This window comes from Amborella trichopoda, chromosome 13, assembly GCF_054954075.1.
Source record: "Amborella trichopoda isolate Santa Cruz 75 chromosome 13, AtrichopodaSantaCruz75HAP2 v2.0, whole genome shotgun sequence".
NCBI lineage: Eukaryota > Viridiplantae > Streptophyta > Magnoliopsida > Amborellales > Amborellaceae > Amborella > Amborella trichopoda.
Genome location: NC_142348.1, coordinates 2,660,052 through 2,677,018, shown reverse-complemented (window position 1 = coordinate 2,677,018; position 16,967 = coordinate 2,660,052). Strand labels below are relative to the sequence as shown.

The following is a 16,967-nucleotide window of genomic DNA, read 5'->3' as shown; positions in this document are numbered from 1 at the left end:
AGGTGCTTTTGAGGCTAGAACCGATGTGTTTTTGAGGCTAGAACTGGGAAAGTGTTTTTGAGGAGAGAGGGAGACAGGACTCTAGGCTAGAATCGGGAACGTGTTTTTGAGGAGAGAGGGAGAGAGGACTCTACAGGTTTGAACGATCGTGACGAGAGTACGTCTGAAACACATCACTGGTGCGTGTCACACTCGTGACGTGTATACGTGTGTGAAGATGCTTTTGAGGCGCGTACACACGTGTGAAGGTGCTTTTGAGGCTAGAACAGGGGTTCTTTTGAGGCTAGAACAGGGAAAGAACCGCTAGAACCAGACAAAGGTGCTTTTGAAGAAAGAACCGCGAAAACCGAACAGAGGTGTTTTTGAGGCTAGAAACGAATAAGAACCGCTAGAACCGGACAGAACTGGGTGGGAATCGGCAGTTCTGCTCTAGAACCAGGTGAGAACCGACAGTTCTGCTCTAAAATCGGGCAGTTCTTGATTTCATGCTGAAATCGACACGGGTTTGTAGATTCCCGAGTCGAACTCGACGAGTCTAGTTCTTTAAATCATTGGCTTGCCCTATAGTAAAAGTATAATTGTATAAAGGATGCTTTTGTCATTAACATTATTGTTCGGATTGACCGACGGTAAAATAGTTTTTTCTTTCTAAATATTCAATTGCTTCGTTCGAGGAACAGGGAGTGGTTGTGGAGAGAGAGAGCTTACCTTTCGGTTTCAGGGTTTGTTGAGCCATGGTGGACCAAACGAATCGCTTTAAAGGTCATCAATCTCTTTATATTTCTCACTCTAAAAATCAGATTCATCAACGCCATTTTATTCTGGTTATTGTGACGTATTTTTCCACTGATATAATGGAGAATCTCTCAGCTTCTTCTGTAATATTTCCTTTTTTATATTTTATGGTATTTTTCTGTTATCTCTTTGTTTAAAGCGAATATATTTCATTTTTGATGGTTATATCATGTGATTCTTCTTGCAATATGATTGCTTTCAGGTCATCTTTTTGGAATTTTAAGATTTGTAGATTGGGAATGAGGATTGTTTGGAATGTGTATTTTATTCGCTGATGCGAAGGTTTTGTTATTCCTTGTATTGTATTCCTTTTATTTTTCTTCTGGCTTGTTTGATGCTTATTTCATTTCACATGGTGAAGTATCAACGAAGTTGTTCTCAAATCTGTAACCTGTTTTATGAGAAATAACTTTAATTTTTTCTCAAAATCTGTGTTGTTTTACGTGGATTGAGGAACATGAGTAGTCTGAAGGTAAATTGATTAATTTTGGGTTAGGGCTTATTGGATTTTGTTGGTGGAATCGTGAATTTTGAGCTGTTGGAGGGTAAATTTCCTCTTCTGATTCGATTGATTTGGATTCATCTCATGCGTTGGTGGAATCATGAATTTTGAACTGTTGGAGGTTGAATTTCCTCCTTTGATTCGATTGATTTGGATTTCATCTCATGAATTGAATGAGCATTTTTGTTATTTTGGAAATAATGTTTTTTTTTCCTGCACTTTTTAGGAAAATTCATGGTTACTATCTTGGATCATTGAGGTTTCGTTATCCATTTATACTTCTTTTCCTATAATTCTATTGAAATATTCATTCGTCCTTCTATTGAAATCTTTAGTCATCCTTTCTTCTGGTTCAATGGGTATGGAAGTGTCCACGTTTTCCTAATATCTCACTTGTACTAGTATTTACTTCTTCTTTTTTATTTTATTTTATAAAATTACCATTTTATTTTCTTTTTCAAAACCTGTGGTTTTCCAGTGAGATTGTTGTTTTCTAGTGATCAGATGGCCAATTAAAAAAAAAAAAGAACCAGATGGTTTTCCTGGTTGCCATTATGGCATTTTTCTATTTTGATGGTGGAACCAAGGTATTTTTCCGTTACCAAAATTGTTGGAATTTCTATTATAGGTTTAGTAACATAGACATTGTTTGATTTGGGAAATATCATGCAGATTTTTCTTATATCTGCAATTTTTATCATAATGGCATTTATTGAAATTTTGTTTGTCAGAAAATCATCCCTGTTATTGTGAGGTTCTAAGTCTTCCTGTTCTGATTCTACATTGTAAGTTTGATTGATTTCCAGACTTCCAGTTATGTAATATGAGATTTTTGCATTTGGATGGTGATAAGGTCTTTGAAAAGTTTGAGAAATTTTTGAGGGATTGTTATTGCTTCTCTGTTTTGGTGATATAGCGCGCATGTAATGCATTGGTGATATGATTTTTTGCCTCTTGTGGAGTTTTGGCGTTAGATGCGTTTGGAATATTTATGAGAACTTTTGGAATTCTTGGAAATTTTGAACAAAATGAGTCCAACTTTTGGGAATTTTAGAGTAATACTGGATTTTGTGTTGTGGATTATTCTGCTGGTTCAACCCATGTATGATTTCATCTCATGGTAAAAGATCACCATAGTTTTCACTGAGTTTCTCTTCTCATTTTTCTCTCTTAGAAGTATGTCCTCTTTGTCAGTTTATGTTAATAAGATGGTTTTGTGGTTAAAAGTTGAGGCCTGTTTCGATTTTTTTCAGTAAATGCTATTTTTTAGATTCTTAAGTGTAGATTTTTTAGGTAATAACTTAGCTTTTGTTTTCCATGAAAACTTATTTTTTCCAGTTGGATGTTTCTGGCGTGTTTTCTGATACTTCAATTCTTTTCTGGTTGGTTTTGGAATATTGTTTGGTTCAGAAGGAGGAATCAAGATTTTCGAAAACTAAAGAAGATTTGTGAGGGTTAATAATGGGGAGAAACTGTATTATATCAAATCCTTGAGAACCATGAACAATTAATGAACTCTGAGGCTTCAAAAAGTTTATCTTTTTTAGCCATGATATCCACATAGGTAGTTGTTTAACCAGATTACTGCCTTTCTATCTGATTGTCTGGTTTCCTAGCACTTTTGAGTTGTTAATTCTTGTGTCTTTTTCCAATTATTTATTTCATATTTATTCCTCGATTGAAGAGTTTTCTAGTTGGGAATATTTTATATCGTCATCATTATCATCATCATTGTCGTCATTGTCGCCGTCGTCATCTGAGCCCAGTATTTTATATATTTTTCTTGAGTTGAGAGAATCAGGTTCTGAGTGACCATGGTATATGTAGCTCTTTTTTGGCAACTTCATTGTGAATTTTCAATTTGGTTCCATGAAGAAGCTAAGGTTATGGCCTCTTTGACGTGAAACCATGTTATGTCTCATTAAACAAAAAGAGTGAAGCTGTATAGCCTCGGATTTATTATTATTATTTTTATTTTCATTCTGCACTAGCTTTTCTTTTTTGATTTCCTGATATGTTAAACTTAGTTTTTTCTGCAGGAGCTTTACAGGCTATGGTTGATTGATCCACAGGCCTTTGTTTAAACATTCTAATTAAGTGTTTCTAGATGAAGTGCCTGGGCTCTACCAAGGAATATCTGAAGGATTCATGGTTCCGTAGAAAACATAAGAGATGAAGACTAGTGCAGAAGTCATGTATGATATAGTTCCATGATTATTGGACTTTTGGTCAAATAGTTGTGATGGGTTTTGATTAATACTTGATTGCATTTTCAACCATGCAAAAACAAGTGATCAATATCAATATGATGGATAGAATTGAGGATACAGATATCTTGGTCGCATTATGATATAGAAGAAGATCAAGCAATAGGTGTATTGTTTTCTTGGTAGATCTTAGTTTTTTTTTGGGGGTAAGGTGTTAGTTTAAGTTTTCTTTATTCAGATAATTATTTGAGAATCTATTGCAAAAGGCATGTATATCGAAGATTTGGAAGAGGCTGTGACTGAAATAGGAAGTCTAAAGTCTGTAGAAGATACTATTATTCGTCATGAGAATAGTTTAGATGCCAAGAGAGTGTTAGTTGGAGCCGGGGCTCGTGTTCTTTTTTACCCAACATTGTTATACAATGTCTTTCGCAATATGATCCAGGCGGAGTTTCGATGGTGGGATGAGGTTGACGAGGTTGGTTTGCTGGCTCATTATTAATTTTCAATTTCGATGTAGTTCAATCAAGAACTATTTCTGCTTCCAAATGGTCAACATGAAATGGGTTTTGATTTTCTGTTTTCATGTTTGATTTGAGTTTATATGATTGCATTAAGTTGTGGGATATTCCAGTGTGGCTCATTAACCATGCGCTAGTGGTAATAACTAAAGTATCTGAGTACAAAATGATTGAAATTACAAACAAACAATGACATTTATATGTTTTCACTATTAACAACAGGAACAAGTTTACATCTGGATATATGACGTTACCCTTGTTCTCCTTATGTTATTGTTTTACTACTGCAAAGGAGTTAATTGGGTGGGGTTTCATGGATTTCCAAATTGTGGATGGAACAAATATTATGCTTTTATTTGTAAATTCAGAGGAATTGGGCATGTTCTTATTATGTATCTTATTAAGTATCGAATGTTGAAAAAGTCGATAGAATTCTGCCTGATAAGTTTTGTTTCAAAAAAATTTATGCCCGATATGTTTTGTCATGCATTGTCTTCTGTATGAGTTAAGTTCCTAATTTCTTTTTATGCAAGACTAACATGTCATCTGTCAGTATATTCTGTTAGGTGCCGTTCCATTTCCCAAAGATGTTCCACGTCTAAAACAACTTGGAGTTCAGGGAGTCATCACCCTGAATGAGCCATATGAAACTTTGGTCCCTACCGCTCTGTATAAGGTGATTATTGCTCATCTCTAGTACTTTCAATTGGCGATGATTGGGACATAATATGCAACCAAGATATTTGCTTGGTTGATTTTTTTGATGCCTTCTGCAATAATTGTCTTGGTTTCATATTAAGAATTCCCTATAATTTCTATCATTGATGATCTTGTGTTATGAATTTTGTTGAAGAGTTCCCAAGTCTTCGAAGCCTTCATACTTTTGAAGTGAGTCTTATGATCTTCTGTATCTGTAATCAAGTCGAAAGATCTAATTAACATTGAGATTTCACCACTGAGTGGATTCTTTTTTTTTTTTTTTGAGAATGTTACCACTGAGTGGATTCTTTATGGTTTTAATGTGTTTCTCCTAATGTCTTGCTCTCCAGGCTCATGACATAGACCATCTGGTGATCCCCACAAGAGATTATCTCTTTGCTCCATCTTTTTCTGATATTTGTCGAGCTGTTGACTTCATCCATAGTAAGTGTACTTTTTCTTGATTTATTACTCTATACCCAGTTTCTGATTTAGATTAGAGGTTTCATTTGTTGCTGAAATATTTGGTCTTGATAAATTACATCGGATTGTGAAAGTGCCATTCTGTTCGTGCAATTGTGTGTGTGTGTGTGTGTGTGTGTGTGTGAGAGAGAGAGAGAGAGAGAGAGAGAGAGAGAGAGAGAGAGAGTTTTGTATAAGAAGTTTTGCTGGAGATTCTTTGTGCATGGACTATGCAATTGTTTATCTCTTTTCTCATAGATGTTGCTTTGTCTGTATATTGTATTTGAACAAGAACATTTTTTTCCTTCTTTCTGGAAGGGAATGCTTCATGCAGGAAAACAACTTATGTTCACTGTAAGGCCGGTCGTGGGCGCAGTACAACCATCGTGTTATGTTATCTGGTTGCTACTCTTTCTTTTCAATAATACAACTGAGAGAGAGAGAGAGAGACAGAGAGAGAGAGAGAGAGAGAGGGAGGATGTGCTACAAAAAACTAATTTCTGATGTTTGGTTTTTATAGGTAGAGCATAGGAAGATGACACCTGCTGCTGCCTTTGAGTATGTGAGATCAAGCAGGCCCCGGGTTCTTTTAGCTGCATCGCAATGGCAGGTATAGCAAGACATCTTTATTGATCAAATAATGAAGGAAGGAATGGAGAGAAAGCACTTGATTTTTTTTTTTATATCCTTTCATTTGCTTTATTTTCAGATTATTTGTCAGATTATTTGCTTCTTTTTTTTACCTGTTTGTTTAATGTGGTTGAAATTTTCCCTTTTTTCTCTGCAAATTTTATTTTATGTTTTGTTTGTGTGCGTGTGTGTGTGGGGGGGGGGGGCTGGGGGGGTGGAGGTTTGGGGGTGAGGAACATATATAGTATAATAGGAAGTTGGGATATTTGGTTTCAGGTATCTATTAAGCATCCCACTAAATAATTGCCCAATAAATGTATTTTTAATCATCTATCATAAATTATTAATTGTAAAAATAGCTCTAGTTATAACTTATAATTTTGATCGTGGATTTTTAATGATAGAAAAAAAAATCATTGATTTCTTTTGTTATGAAGGGTTAAAATTAAGGGATTGTCTACAAAGAGACCATCTATCTTTTGTACATGGAGGTCACAGTCATTCTTATGCCTTCAATTTCGAAATGGATGGTTGTGTCATTGAATAGGCAAAGTTCAAAACAAAAACTTCTTAGACTTCGTGACTTACCTCAAGCCATCCAATTTGACATCTAATGATTGAGATTGATTGTGACTTCCATATACAAGAGATAAATGGTCTCTTTGTAGACAATCCCTTCTTCAACGTTCAAACGATGAAACCTGTATGAGAGAGAAATCCTGGAGTGGGAGGCATTTGGAGAGAATGACAAGGGGAAAGAGTTCATGTTGAAAGATTGGTAATCTTACAAATAGAAAAAAAAATTGAAAAGTTCAGGATAGGGAATGGAGGTGGGTTGAGAGAGGAATGGAGAAGGTAGGAGGCACAGATGAGAGAGAGAGAGAGAGAGAGCTCATGCAATATCTTGATTTAGCTTAGCAGGTGCTTTGTCTTAATTGCAGGCAGTCCAAGACTACCACCGGCGTCGTGTGAATCGATTGCCCCTCATCAAAACCCCTGCCTCTCTTCTTGCTGAATCATCAGATTTAGACAACTTGCCGGAATCCAGCAATAACTGGTCAGAATCGGGTGACCGGTCAATTGTCTTAGTGACAGACTCAGACCTTGAAGGCTACGGGCCTGAGCAAGCAGGCCTCGTAGGTAACGATTTGTGGGCAGAGCTAGGCCTAGCATGCAGGGTTCGTCTCGTGGCTCGAAGTGCAGTTAGTGGAGTTGGGCTGGTGAGGTTCTCCACCCTTTGGCTTGGGTGTCGAGTAGGTGCTAAGATCTCACCGGAAAAGCTTGTCATGGCTGGAAAATTGGCCGGAAACCCGGCCATGGAGGGGATGGACATACCCGTGTTTTAGTTGGGGCAAAGATAGGTAGAGAGAGGGGTTTTGGTATTTTGCCTTGATTCTGGTCATTGTGTGTGTACATATATGTTTGGATTTAAGGTTAAATAAAGTATTGACAAGGGCTTGTTAGGGAAGAGAGTTCTTGTCTAGTCAGTCTTCGAGTCTTCTTTTCCATTGAGGTCTTATCAAAGCTGTGTATATTTGGCAACTTATCTGATGCTACACTGGAGAAGAGCTCTATCAATTGTTGTGTTGTTGTTTTGTGGACCTCTTCTTTTGGCTTTTCCACTTTGGTTTATTGTGCTTGTAGAGAGAGAGAGAGAGAGAGAGAGAGAGAGAGAGAGAGAGAGAGAGAGAGAGAGAGAGAGAGATATGATTTTGTTTTGTATTTCCTCCTTTTTTTCACAGGAACGTTTATTTTGTTTTGTATTTCCTCCTTTTTTTCACAGGAGAGTTTATTTTGTTTTGTATTTTCTCCATTTTGAGAGAGAGATTATTTTGTTTTGTATTTCCTCTCCTTTTTTTCACAGGAGAGTTCATGTTGTTTTGTATTTCCTCCTTGTTGAGAGAGATTTTTTCACAGATGTAGGTTTAACTCTCATTTTGTTGAGAGAGAGCCAGGTAGTTCAATTCTTATTTTGTTTGTGTTTTGTATTTCTATCTGTTGTTTTTTTTTTTGGGTATTTGGTAGTGAGGAGATTGGGTGGTTTTGGGTCTTAGAAAGAGAGAGTTTGAAGTCTTATTTTGTTGTATTGTTTGTATTACTTTCTGCCTTTATTTGGGTTTTCTTTTTTTCTTTTATGGGGGGAAGTTTATTTTTGATTTCTTGAGGGTTTCCTTGTGTATATTCCAAACTAAACCAGCATTATTATGAATGAATAACTGGAAGTCTTTACTCAAATGTGGATGCATTTCCCTTTCATGTCGGATGGTACATCCCAAAAGCTGAAGTGTAGATTTGAGGATTCGTGAGAGAGATAAAAAAAATGGTGGTGGATGGTGGATAAGCTCAAAAAGAGAAGGTGTAGGCTCAAAACCAGATTCGGAAGTAGTGGGAAAATTGGAAGCAGTGGAAAAAGGCATGAGGATTTATGGTCTCATTAAAAGTAGTGGAAAAGATATGTTTTTTAGATTAATATTCTAGTGGCATATTGTTTACTGTAATTAACTGCTTTTTATTGCTTTGTACTATGGTCCTCTTTGATGAATAAAGGCTGGTAATTTCTATATATTAAAAAGGGTGCTGTTTGTATGGAGCAGGGGCTCTAAACAATCAAATTAGAGCCCACTTTGAAATAGTATCGTTCAATATTGGAAATCTTTGTGATAGCCTTAAAATATGTTTTTATTTTTAATTATAAGATTTAAAGTTTCAAAAATACTATAAATGGAGTAGATCTATGAACACTTGAAATTGACGGTCTTAAAATATGTTACAAGATGCAGTATTTTCAAAACTTGAAATCCATTTTTTTCTTATGTCCATGCATTTTGACGTCGAGATGATCAATTAGAGTATATTTGGGCATTAATATAGCATGTAGTAAAATTTTTGAGGTAGGCTTTAATTTGATTGTTTAGAGCCTAGGATCTATGTAAACTTTTCCCATTAAAAAGAGGATGTGGTGATATGTATAAAGCTGACGCTCTAAACAATCAAAGTAAAGCGCACCTTCAAATAGTATTAAGAAATGTGGTTTCAATACTGGAAATCTTTGTGATAGTTTTATAATATATTTTTAGCTCTAGTTATAAAATTTGAAGCTTAAAAAATAGTGTAGATTAAGCATATATATGAAAAACATGAAAATTGACGATCCAAAAATGCTTTATATCCATTTTTTTCTCACGTCAATGCATCTTGAGGTCGAGATGATTAGTTTGAGTATATTTGGGCATCCAAACAACCTCTTCTAGTAAACATTTTTAGGTGTGCCCTAATTTGATTCTTTAGAGCCTCACACTTGTATAAACTTTTTCCTTAAAAAACAGAGAGTTTTGGATATGGCAACATAATAATAGGTCACTATGGTAGATATTATCAACGGAATAAGTATGCTGAATAGACATTATTCAAAGTGCAGTGTCTTATGTTACCTAGACACCGACACCGGTTTCTGAATTTGATATATGTCAAATGTAAGATGAGCTAACTTAAAATTGAAACTGTGGGACTGCTATGAATAATTAATGTTTTATTTAGAGCACTAAAGTTGAATTTATATATAATATGATGTATGTTTTATGGAATTGTACACTATAAGATCATTTATTTTAGATAAACGAGTCACAATCACTGTTAGCCATTAGATGTAGAATTTAATAGATGAAAGAAAAAATTTATATAGAGCCGAGGCTCTAAACAATCAAATTTGAGCCCAATATTCGAGAAATTTTGTTATGGATGTTGTGTCTGAACAATGACACATCCTCAACCATTAGATTTCAAATCTATCAGTCAATAATGATTACAGCCTTCTTGTATCAAAAGTAAATAGTCTCATCATATATATTTCCAAGTCTTATTATATAGTATGATGTATGTCTTATTACAAGTGTGAGATGAGCTATCTTAAAATTGACATGGTGAGAGAAGTATGAACAATATGTTTTTTACTTAGAGCAACAAAGTTAAATACATATATCATAAAGGAGAAACTTAGATAATGTGTCATTCTTATTTTATAAAAGTGACGCTGACCATAAAAACCAACTAAAAAGAGCTGTTCCGATGTTAGAAAATCTTTCAATTGAATATGTCAATCTCTAGATATATGGATATGAAAAAATAAGTTCAAATTTTCAAAACAATACATCCAATAATACATTGTTCAAATATTTATAATTGTTTATAGTTATGCTCGATTTGTATCATTTACTAAGTTTGAAGTTTCACAGTTAGGAGTGAAAATAGATTTTTCGGTCACTGCATAAACTTTTTGATACTAAAACTATGTCTTTAGCACAATCTAAAAGTACACCTTACTTTGATCATTTAATGTGGTTCCTTGTATAAACCACCTCCATAATAAACATTTATTTATATTGCATTTAAATGTAGTTAGTGTTAGATCCGGATCCATTCGGGATGCTTATTGTAGTATCTTTCCGGACATTTAGTGTATTTGAGGCTTGCCTCCAAACTTTATCATAAATATGAGCCTTTAGTGTATGTTATAACGTAATACATAGACAATTTATTTTCAAGTATTCACGGATTTACAAGATCTATATTATTTTTTAAGCTAAAAATTTTATAATCGGTGGTAAAAATTTATTTTAGAACCATCATAGATATTTCCATGAAAATAATAAAGAATGTGGGTACTCATAAATGTTGTCCAATATTGTAAATATTGTCAATAATATAGGTATATGATGGTACAAAAAAGGGGACATAAACAAAAAAAAAAAACGAAACTCATAGTCACAGACCTCGTGTTTCATATAAACAAAAGGGTGGCAATGGACCCGATCAGATCCGAAACTCATTGGGTAGACCCGACCTCGGATCCAAAACATCGGGTCTAGGTTCAAAACCTGGTCCGGTCCAGACCTTACCAACACTATCGCAGTAAAGTTAAAACAATTTTTTTTAATAAATTTTTGGGAAGACTTATACGTAAGGTTGATTCCTTATAATAACTTTTTGCAGTTTTTGTCACGTCATTTCTTCTCTTTCTCCACCCTACATGATCCTTACCGTCCATCATAAAGCATAGACGGTGGATATCACGTTCTCTCTCTTCTCTCTTAAAAATAATTATGCATCCTAAAATATTTTATGCTCTTGCAAGAGTATACTATATGTGTACTCTGTCAAGTAATACCCAATTTTGGATTATTTTTAGAACCCCAAATTTTAGGGATAAGACAACCCATAGAGTAATTCAAACAAAAACTTTTTTTTTTTAAAAAGTACTATATTATCATCAATTTTTTTTCAATTAATTGGAATCGGCTATACAAATCCTGATAAGTCTAAATTTTCCTAAACCTACTGCTTATGTTATCCATCTCAATTCTCATCTCAAGACTTAATAAAGACTATCCATTTTTCACACGGTGTGATTTAAGTATTGGTGCGGTTTGTACTAGGCTCTAAACAATCAAATTAAGAGCTTACCTTCAAATAGTGTCGAGAAATATGGTTTTAATATTGGAAATCTTTGTGATAGCTTTAAAATATATTTGTATATTTATTTATAAAGTTTAAAGCTTTAAAAATAGTATAGATCGACAGATCTATGAACACTTGAAAATCTTGAAAATTGACGGTCTAAAAATATGTTACAAAATACACTATTTTCAAAACTTAAAATCTATTTTTTTTCTCATGTCGATGCATATCCATACGAGATGATCAATTTGAACATATTTGGGTCTCAAAATAACCTCTTCTTGTGAAATTTTTGATGTAGTCTCTTGTTTAGAGCCTCGGCTCTATTTAAACTTTTCCTTTAAGTATTAAAAAATTCAAAATTTATTTTTTATTGTAAAAAAAACATTCTAGGTGGTTTCAAATTTTAGATGGAATAAGTATTCTAACCGAGGCAATAAATATACAATATATGCTCTTGCAGGAGCTTAGTACAGGCACTTTTTTCATTGGCCGTTCTTATGTCTTCCATGTCCCTCGCTCAAAACCCACGCCTTGTTTCCATGCTCCAAAGAAACAAAAGAATATTTCCCTTTCAGGACAACCTACTGCAAACCCTGTTCAGATTCTTCTCTCTTTCTCTCTCTTCTCTGTTCTTTCTCTCTCTTCTCTCTATTTAAGGGATCAGTTTTCAATAAATTCCCCACAAACCCATCTCACCAAAAAAACCCATTCCTTTTCCTGCCATGAATCCTCTGAGAATTCTCCCCTTTTTAGCCATCTCTTGCATCTTCACTTCTCTCTTTCTCTCTCTAGGACCCAACCCAGTTCTCGCCTCCTCGAACGCTCTCTCCCTAAAACCCAGACCCATACTCGAAGACCAGGCTTGGAATCAAGAAAGCAGAGAGGGAGTGGACAAAAAGATCGAAATTTTCGATGAGATTAGAGAGGAAGAAAAGAGAGAAAGTGAGGAAGAAGAGAGAGAGAGGGTGAGGTTGTACTGTGAGAGCTGGAGATTTGCAGTGGAAACCAACAATTTGCAGTCATGGAAGGTTGTGCCAATTGAGTGTGGGGGGTTTGTGAAGAAATACATGAGTGAGAGGGGTTACAGGTCTGATCTTGAAATGGTTGCAGAGGTGGCAGGGGCGTTTGCGAGGAACGTGGAATTAGGGCAAGACGGGATGGATGCCTGGATATTCGATATTGACGAGACATTGCTCTCCAATCTGGTTTATTATGAAGAGAATGGCTTCGGGTTACGTTTCTCTCTCTAGATTTCTGAAATGGTTCCTTGGGCTTCCTCTCAATCTCTCTCCTTCTCTCTCTCTAGATTTCTGAAATGGTTTTGTTTTGGATATTATGAAATTTAAGAGGGAATTTTGGTCTCGCTCTCCAAATTTTTTCACAATTCTGAGACTTTATTCTCTCTCTACATTTTTCACAATTTTGAGATATTATTTGGTTTGATGCAGTTTGGAGCTCTTCAATGGCAATAAGTTTGATGAATGGGTGGATTTGGCTGAGGCTCCTGCAATATCTCCATTTCTCAAGTTATATGAGGAGGTTTTGGAGATGGGTTTCAAAGTGTTCTTGTTGACAGGGAGAAGTGAGAGCCAGAGGAGTACGACAATCCACAATTTGCAAAATTCTGGCTTTCAAAATTGGGATAGGCTTATAATGAGGTAATCCTCTTTCTAGGGGTGGCGGGACCCAGACACCGGATCCGACCCACTAGGTCCAATTTTTTAACCTATATCCAGACCTGGACTCAGTCTGTCCTTTTGGGTACTGAGCCGGGTCTGGATCCATTGCCACCCCTACCCCTCTCTGTTGCTCTCTCTCTAATTACATGGATCTATTAGATTTTTTACTAGAAGTAATGCAGCATCCTTATATAAACTTTTTTCATAATTCATTGTATATAACTTAATTAATACAAAGTAAATGTGTGAAATCCCATACATGGGACATGCTAACAGATACAGATGTTGAGATATATGAAAATCACTCATTCCTTGTCCTAAGGCCTGGGCCGTAAAACATGGCTGAAGGGTTGGGCCTGGGCTGGATCTTTTTTCTTAGTTTTTCCTTTAAATTTTATATGATAAAATTTGGCCAGGCCTAACCTGATCCAAATAGGGCCAAGGCAAGTACTAAGCCTAGGTCTTGTTGGCCAAGTCTTGACCTAGACTGGCCCTATTGATACTATGACCAGGCTAGGGCCAGGGCCAGGATTGACCCTAGGCCTTGTTGGCCAGGTCCTGGCCTAGACCGGCCCTATTGATACTATGGTCGGGCTAGGGCCTGGCCCATTGTCGGTGTTGCCTATCTAGGTCGAAAGGGTTGGACCCCAACCCAATTCCTTACAATTAGGGGAGATTCACTATGTTGGACACAAAGAGCTTGGTAAGTTTGTTTGCGAATTGGACAATAGATTGGTTGAATCGCCCAATTCCCTTCTAAACTTATTTTTTATATTTTTATTTTTGTTAAGTTAAAATGATAAAAAAAAAAATTTAATATTCTCCATATGCGGGAGAATGACCTCCCAAATCGACCATATAAGGCTCACCAACTATGACCGACTCCAAAATTCATATGACCCGCAACGAGAAAGACACTAGTTGTTCGAAAGTAAATCACATGGTGCTTATGTTACAAAGCCACGGATACAAGTCTCCACGTTGAACATATGTACGAGGGTTAGGAAAACTAACGAGGTGGGGTTTTAAGTGATACTAAAGCATCATACATATTAACAAATGTACAAGTTTCTAAAGTGTCAGATGCGAATATCTTGTCTTTCAAATAATGACATGCATAAAAAATCATAAACACCTATGTCCATGTTAGGAAGCTTATTAAAAGATGCATGTAAAATCCCATGAATGTGGCATGAGATGCTAATAAAAATAAGAGAGTGGGAAACCCCAATAATAAATGAATTGACCATATTTCTGTTAACTAATTCTATAAGATACCTATAGAGATTCTTTCATGACTAAATAATTATTGGCAAATTAGTCAAATGTAAATTATTGGTAATATACACCTAATGAAGTTTACTAAAAGAATGAATTCAAGTTGATGAAAATTAGCAAATAATCCCCATGTAGCAGCTAGGGGCCAACCAGCTTTAAACATAGGGTCCCTCTCAGGGATATCACCATCAGTGAAATTTTTACTGCAAAGTCTAAGAGGTAAATGCCCAAGTTCTGTGGTCATTGATAGTGACTATAGAGATTGTGGTCCATGGAGTTGTAGTAATGCTTTAGGCCTCTTGTGTGGATGTTGACTGGACATTGTGTGAGAAAATTCGAGTTTGGCATACTAAAATTATGTGTGTGCACGCGTTTTTTTAAAAAGTTTACAAAAAAATCCTATAGTTTTAAAAAGTTTACAAAAAAATCCTATAGTTTTAAAAATTTAAAAACAGTCATGTTATGCTCAATTCCTATTTTTTTTACTCTATGTGCTTTTTTGAAAAATTTATAGAAAAATCCTATAGTTTTTTAAATTTAAAAGCAGTCATGTTATAATCAAGTCCTACTTTTGAAAGTATATAGTATATTTTAATTTTTTTTCTTTATATGTTTCATACTTCTTACCAATCATGAACATCTAAAAACACACAAAAGGAAAAATATTTGAAAGAAATAAAATTACCAAAATACCTATGAAACTTGTTGGGGTATCTTGGTTATTTTTATTATTGACTTATTTTTATATTTTTAAAATGTGTGATAGTGAGAGGTATGGATGCTTTCACCTTTAAGCTTAACCGGATGAATAATAAAAAGAATTGACGTAAAATATGCTTTATATTCTAAAAAAGTGGGACTTAGTACAAAGGACCCGGTTTCTATACGGCCAAGCTCGTGTATGTAGAAATGCGGGCTTCTTAAAAAATCTATTTTTGAGAGGGATTTTAAGACTTAATTTTTAAGGATATGTAATCTCTAACATGGAGATCATGAATATGAAAAAATAAATAAATTTTAAAAACTAACAATAATAATTCTAGTAGAAAAACATTTGGACAGGTAGTTTCTATTGTTTTTAAATGGAACACCAACGTGCATCCATCTTTAAGATGGATGCTTTACTCTTTTTGGACTGCATTTCTATATATGCGGTCCAGCCCGCATGAAACAATTTTCTTAGTGCAAATGATGAAGTATAAGAGAATTTTTAAATTTTGATTACAAAAGGGTTTTTTGGTACATCTCCACCCTTTTCTGGTTGTACTTATTTGAAGTGTTTGAAAACCTAATGATCCAGATCGAGGATGATTGATGCAGACCAAGATCAGCCGGGACCAAACTGGTTCCAAGAACCTTTCGTATTATTTTTCTTTTTCATTTAGCTTAAAATTTTCATAGATCCCTCCAACCCCTACCCTTAATTTTTTTAAATCGCCAATTCAAACCGTTCTGGATTTGTGATTCGGCAATCCTCACAAATCTATGGAGTGGACATTCCACCCACTTATCCGAATTCTCAAACATTATTTATTCGTAACAAGGACCTACCATGGTTAGGCCTACATATCTAATTAAAGCTACTCTTCATCAAATTTAGCAAAAAAAAAAAAAAACAGTAATTGTAGTGGTAGTTACAGTGCCAAGAGAGGGAAGGAGAAGCATAGGGCTGCCATATCTAATTAAAGCTATGCACCATCTGATCTAGCAAATAAAAGAGGGTAGTTGTAGTATTAGCAGTTGCAATAATAGCATAGAGAGAGAGAGATGTCCATTAGAGTAGAGAGAGGGTTACAGATAAGGAAAATAATTGTTAAGCAAATCGTTGGTTGAGATTAGGACTATTTGTAATTGCCTGTGTTTTGACAAAAAGGAGTAAGTAGTCCATGTTTATAGGCAGCTATTTATAGACACGGATCAACTAGTTATCGAACCGATTCTTGTCCAGTCAAAACTGGTTCAACCGCTAGTTGAACTGGTTTGATCAGATTTTAAAAATATTAAAAAAAACATGAATAATAGTTTTAAAATATATAACATATTAGAAAAAAAAAAGTCGCACACTTTGTTTGACCAGTTAAACTGGTCAAGGCTAGCCAGTTGAACTGGCCAAAACTAATCAAACATTAATTATGACTTGACCGATTTTTTTTATCAAATCTGATCCTAATAGCTATGGTTAAACCTCCAATCTCCACAATTCTCTTGAATTCGACTCTTAGTTAACATATGATGAAAGGTGGTTATCACAATTATACAGAGTAAAGAGCAAGTTTAGAAGTTAAAAGAAATATATTAAATACATAAATGCATACACAATTAAATAATTCAAAAAAAAGAGAAAGAGATCATGATAATTTATGGTAGTCATGAGGTCTTTATAGCTATGCTTCTACAAAAGAGAGTCATGATTTTTATGCATGTTTGTTGTGTAGGGGTGCGGCCGACCAAGGAAAATCAGCAGTGTTTTACAAGTCAGAGAAGAGAATGGAGATGGAGAAAGAAGGATTTCGGATCCTCGGAAACTCTGGAGATCAATGGAGTGACCTACTAGGTTCTTCCATGGCCATCCGATCTTTCAAGCTTCCAAATCCTATGTATTATATTCCATGACATTTTAGTTGCCTATCTCAACTCATTGCAGATATTGATTCAACCCAACTGTGTATTTGCCTCGTACACATTTCAGTATTCTTCTGAACTTTGATTTATCATTAATGCATTTTTTTTAGAAAAA

At 35.1% G+C, this 16,967-nt stretch overlaps 2 protein-coding genes across 4 annotated transcripts; both read left to right on the top strand.

The window, feature by feature from the left end:
- The first annotated feature begins 678 nt into the window (after window positions 1-678).
- Window positions 679-7,411, top strand: LOC105420195 (phosphatidylglycerophosphate phosphatase PTPMT2-like). Of its 3 annotated transcripts, none has more exons than XM_088856210.1 (7): window positions 679-762; window positions 3,337-3,982; window positions 4,579-4,701; window positions 5,075-5,168; window positions 5,505-5,587; window positions 5,707-5,796; window positions 6,758-7,411. In XM_088856210.1, exons 2-7 carry the CDS (start codon window positions 3,773-3,775, stop codon window positions 7,160-7,162), a joined length of 1,005 nt encoding a protein of 334 aa, XP_088712336.1. In that variant the 5' UTR covers window positions 679-762; window positions 3,337-3,772; the 3' UTR covers window positions 7,163-7,411. The 3 variants fall into 3 exon arrangements, with proteins under 3 accessions (XP_088712336.1, XP_088712338.1, XP_088712337.1); XM_088856212.1 differs by having other exon boundaries at window positions 679-878; XM_088856211.1 differs by having other exon boundaries at window positions 679-905.
- Window positions 7,412-11,738: 4,327 nt separating this feature from the next.
- On the top strand, window positions 11,739-16,967 carry LOC18428236 (HAD superfamily, subfamily IIIB acid phosphatase). Its single transcript, XM_006837272.4, has 3 exons — window positions 11,739-12,504; window positions 12,722-12,931; window positions 16,666-16,967. The coding sequence occupies exons 1-3, from the start codon at window positions 11,996-11,998 to the stop codon at window positions 16,841-16,843; spliced, it is 897 nt and encodes a 298-aa protein (XP_006837335.1). The 5' UTR covers window positions 11,739-11,995; the 3' UTR covers window positions 16,844-16,967.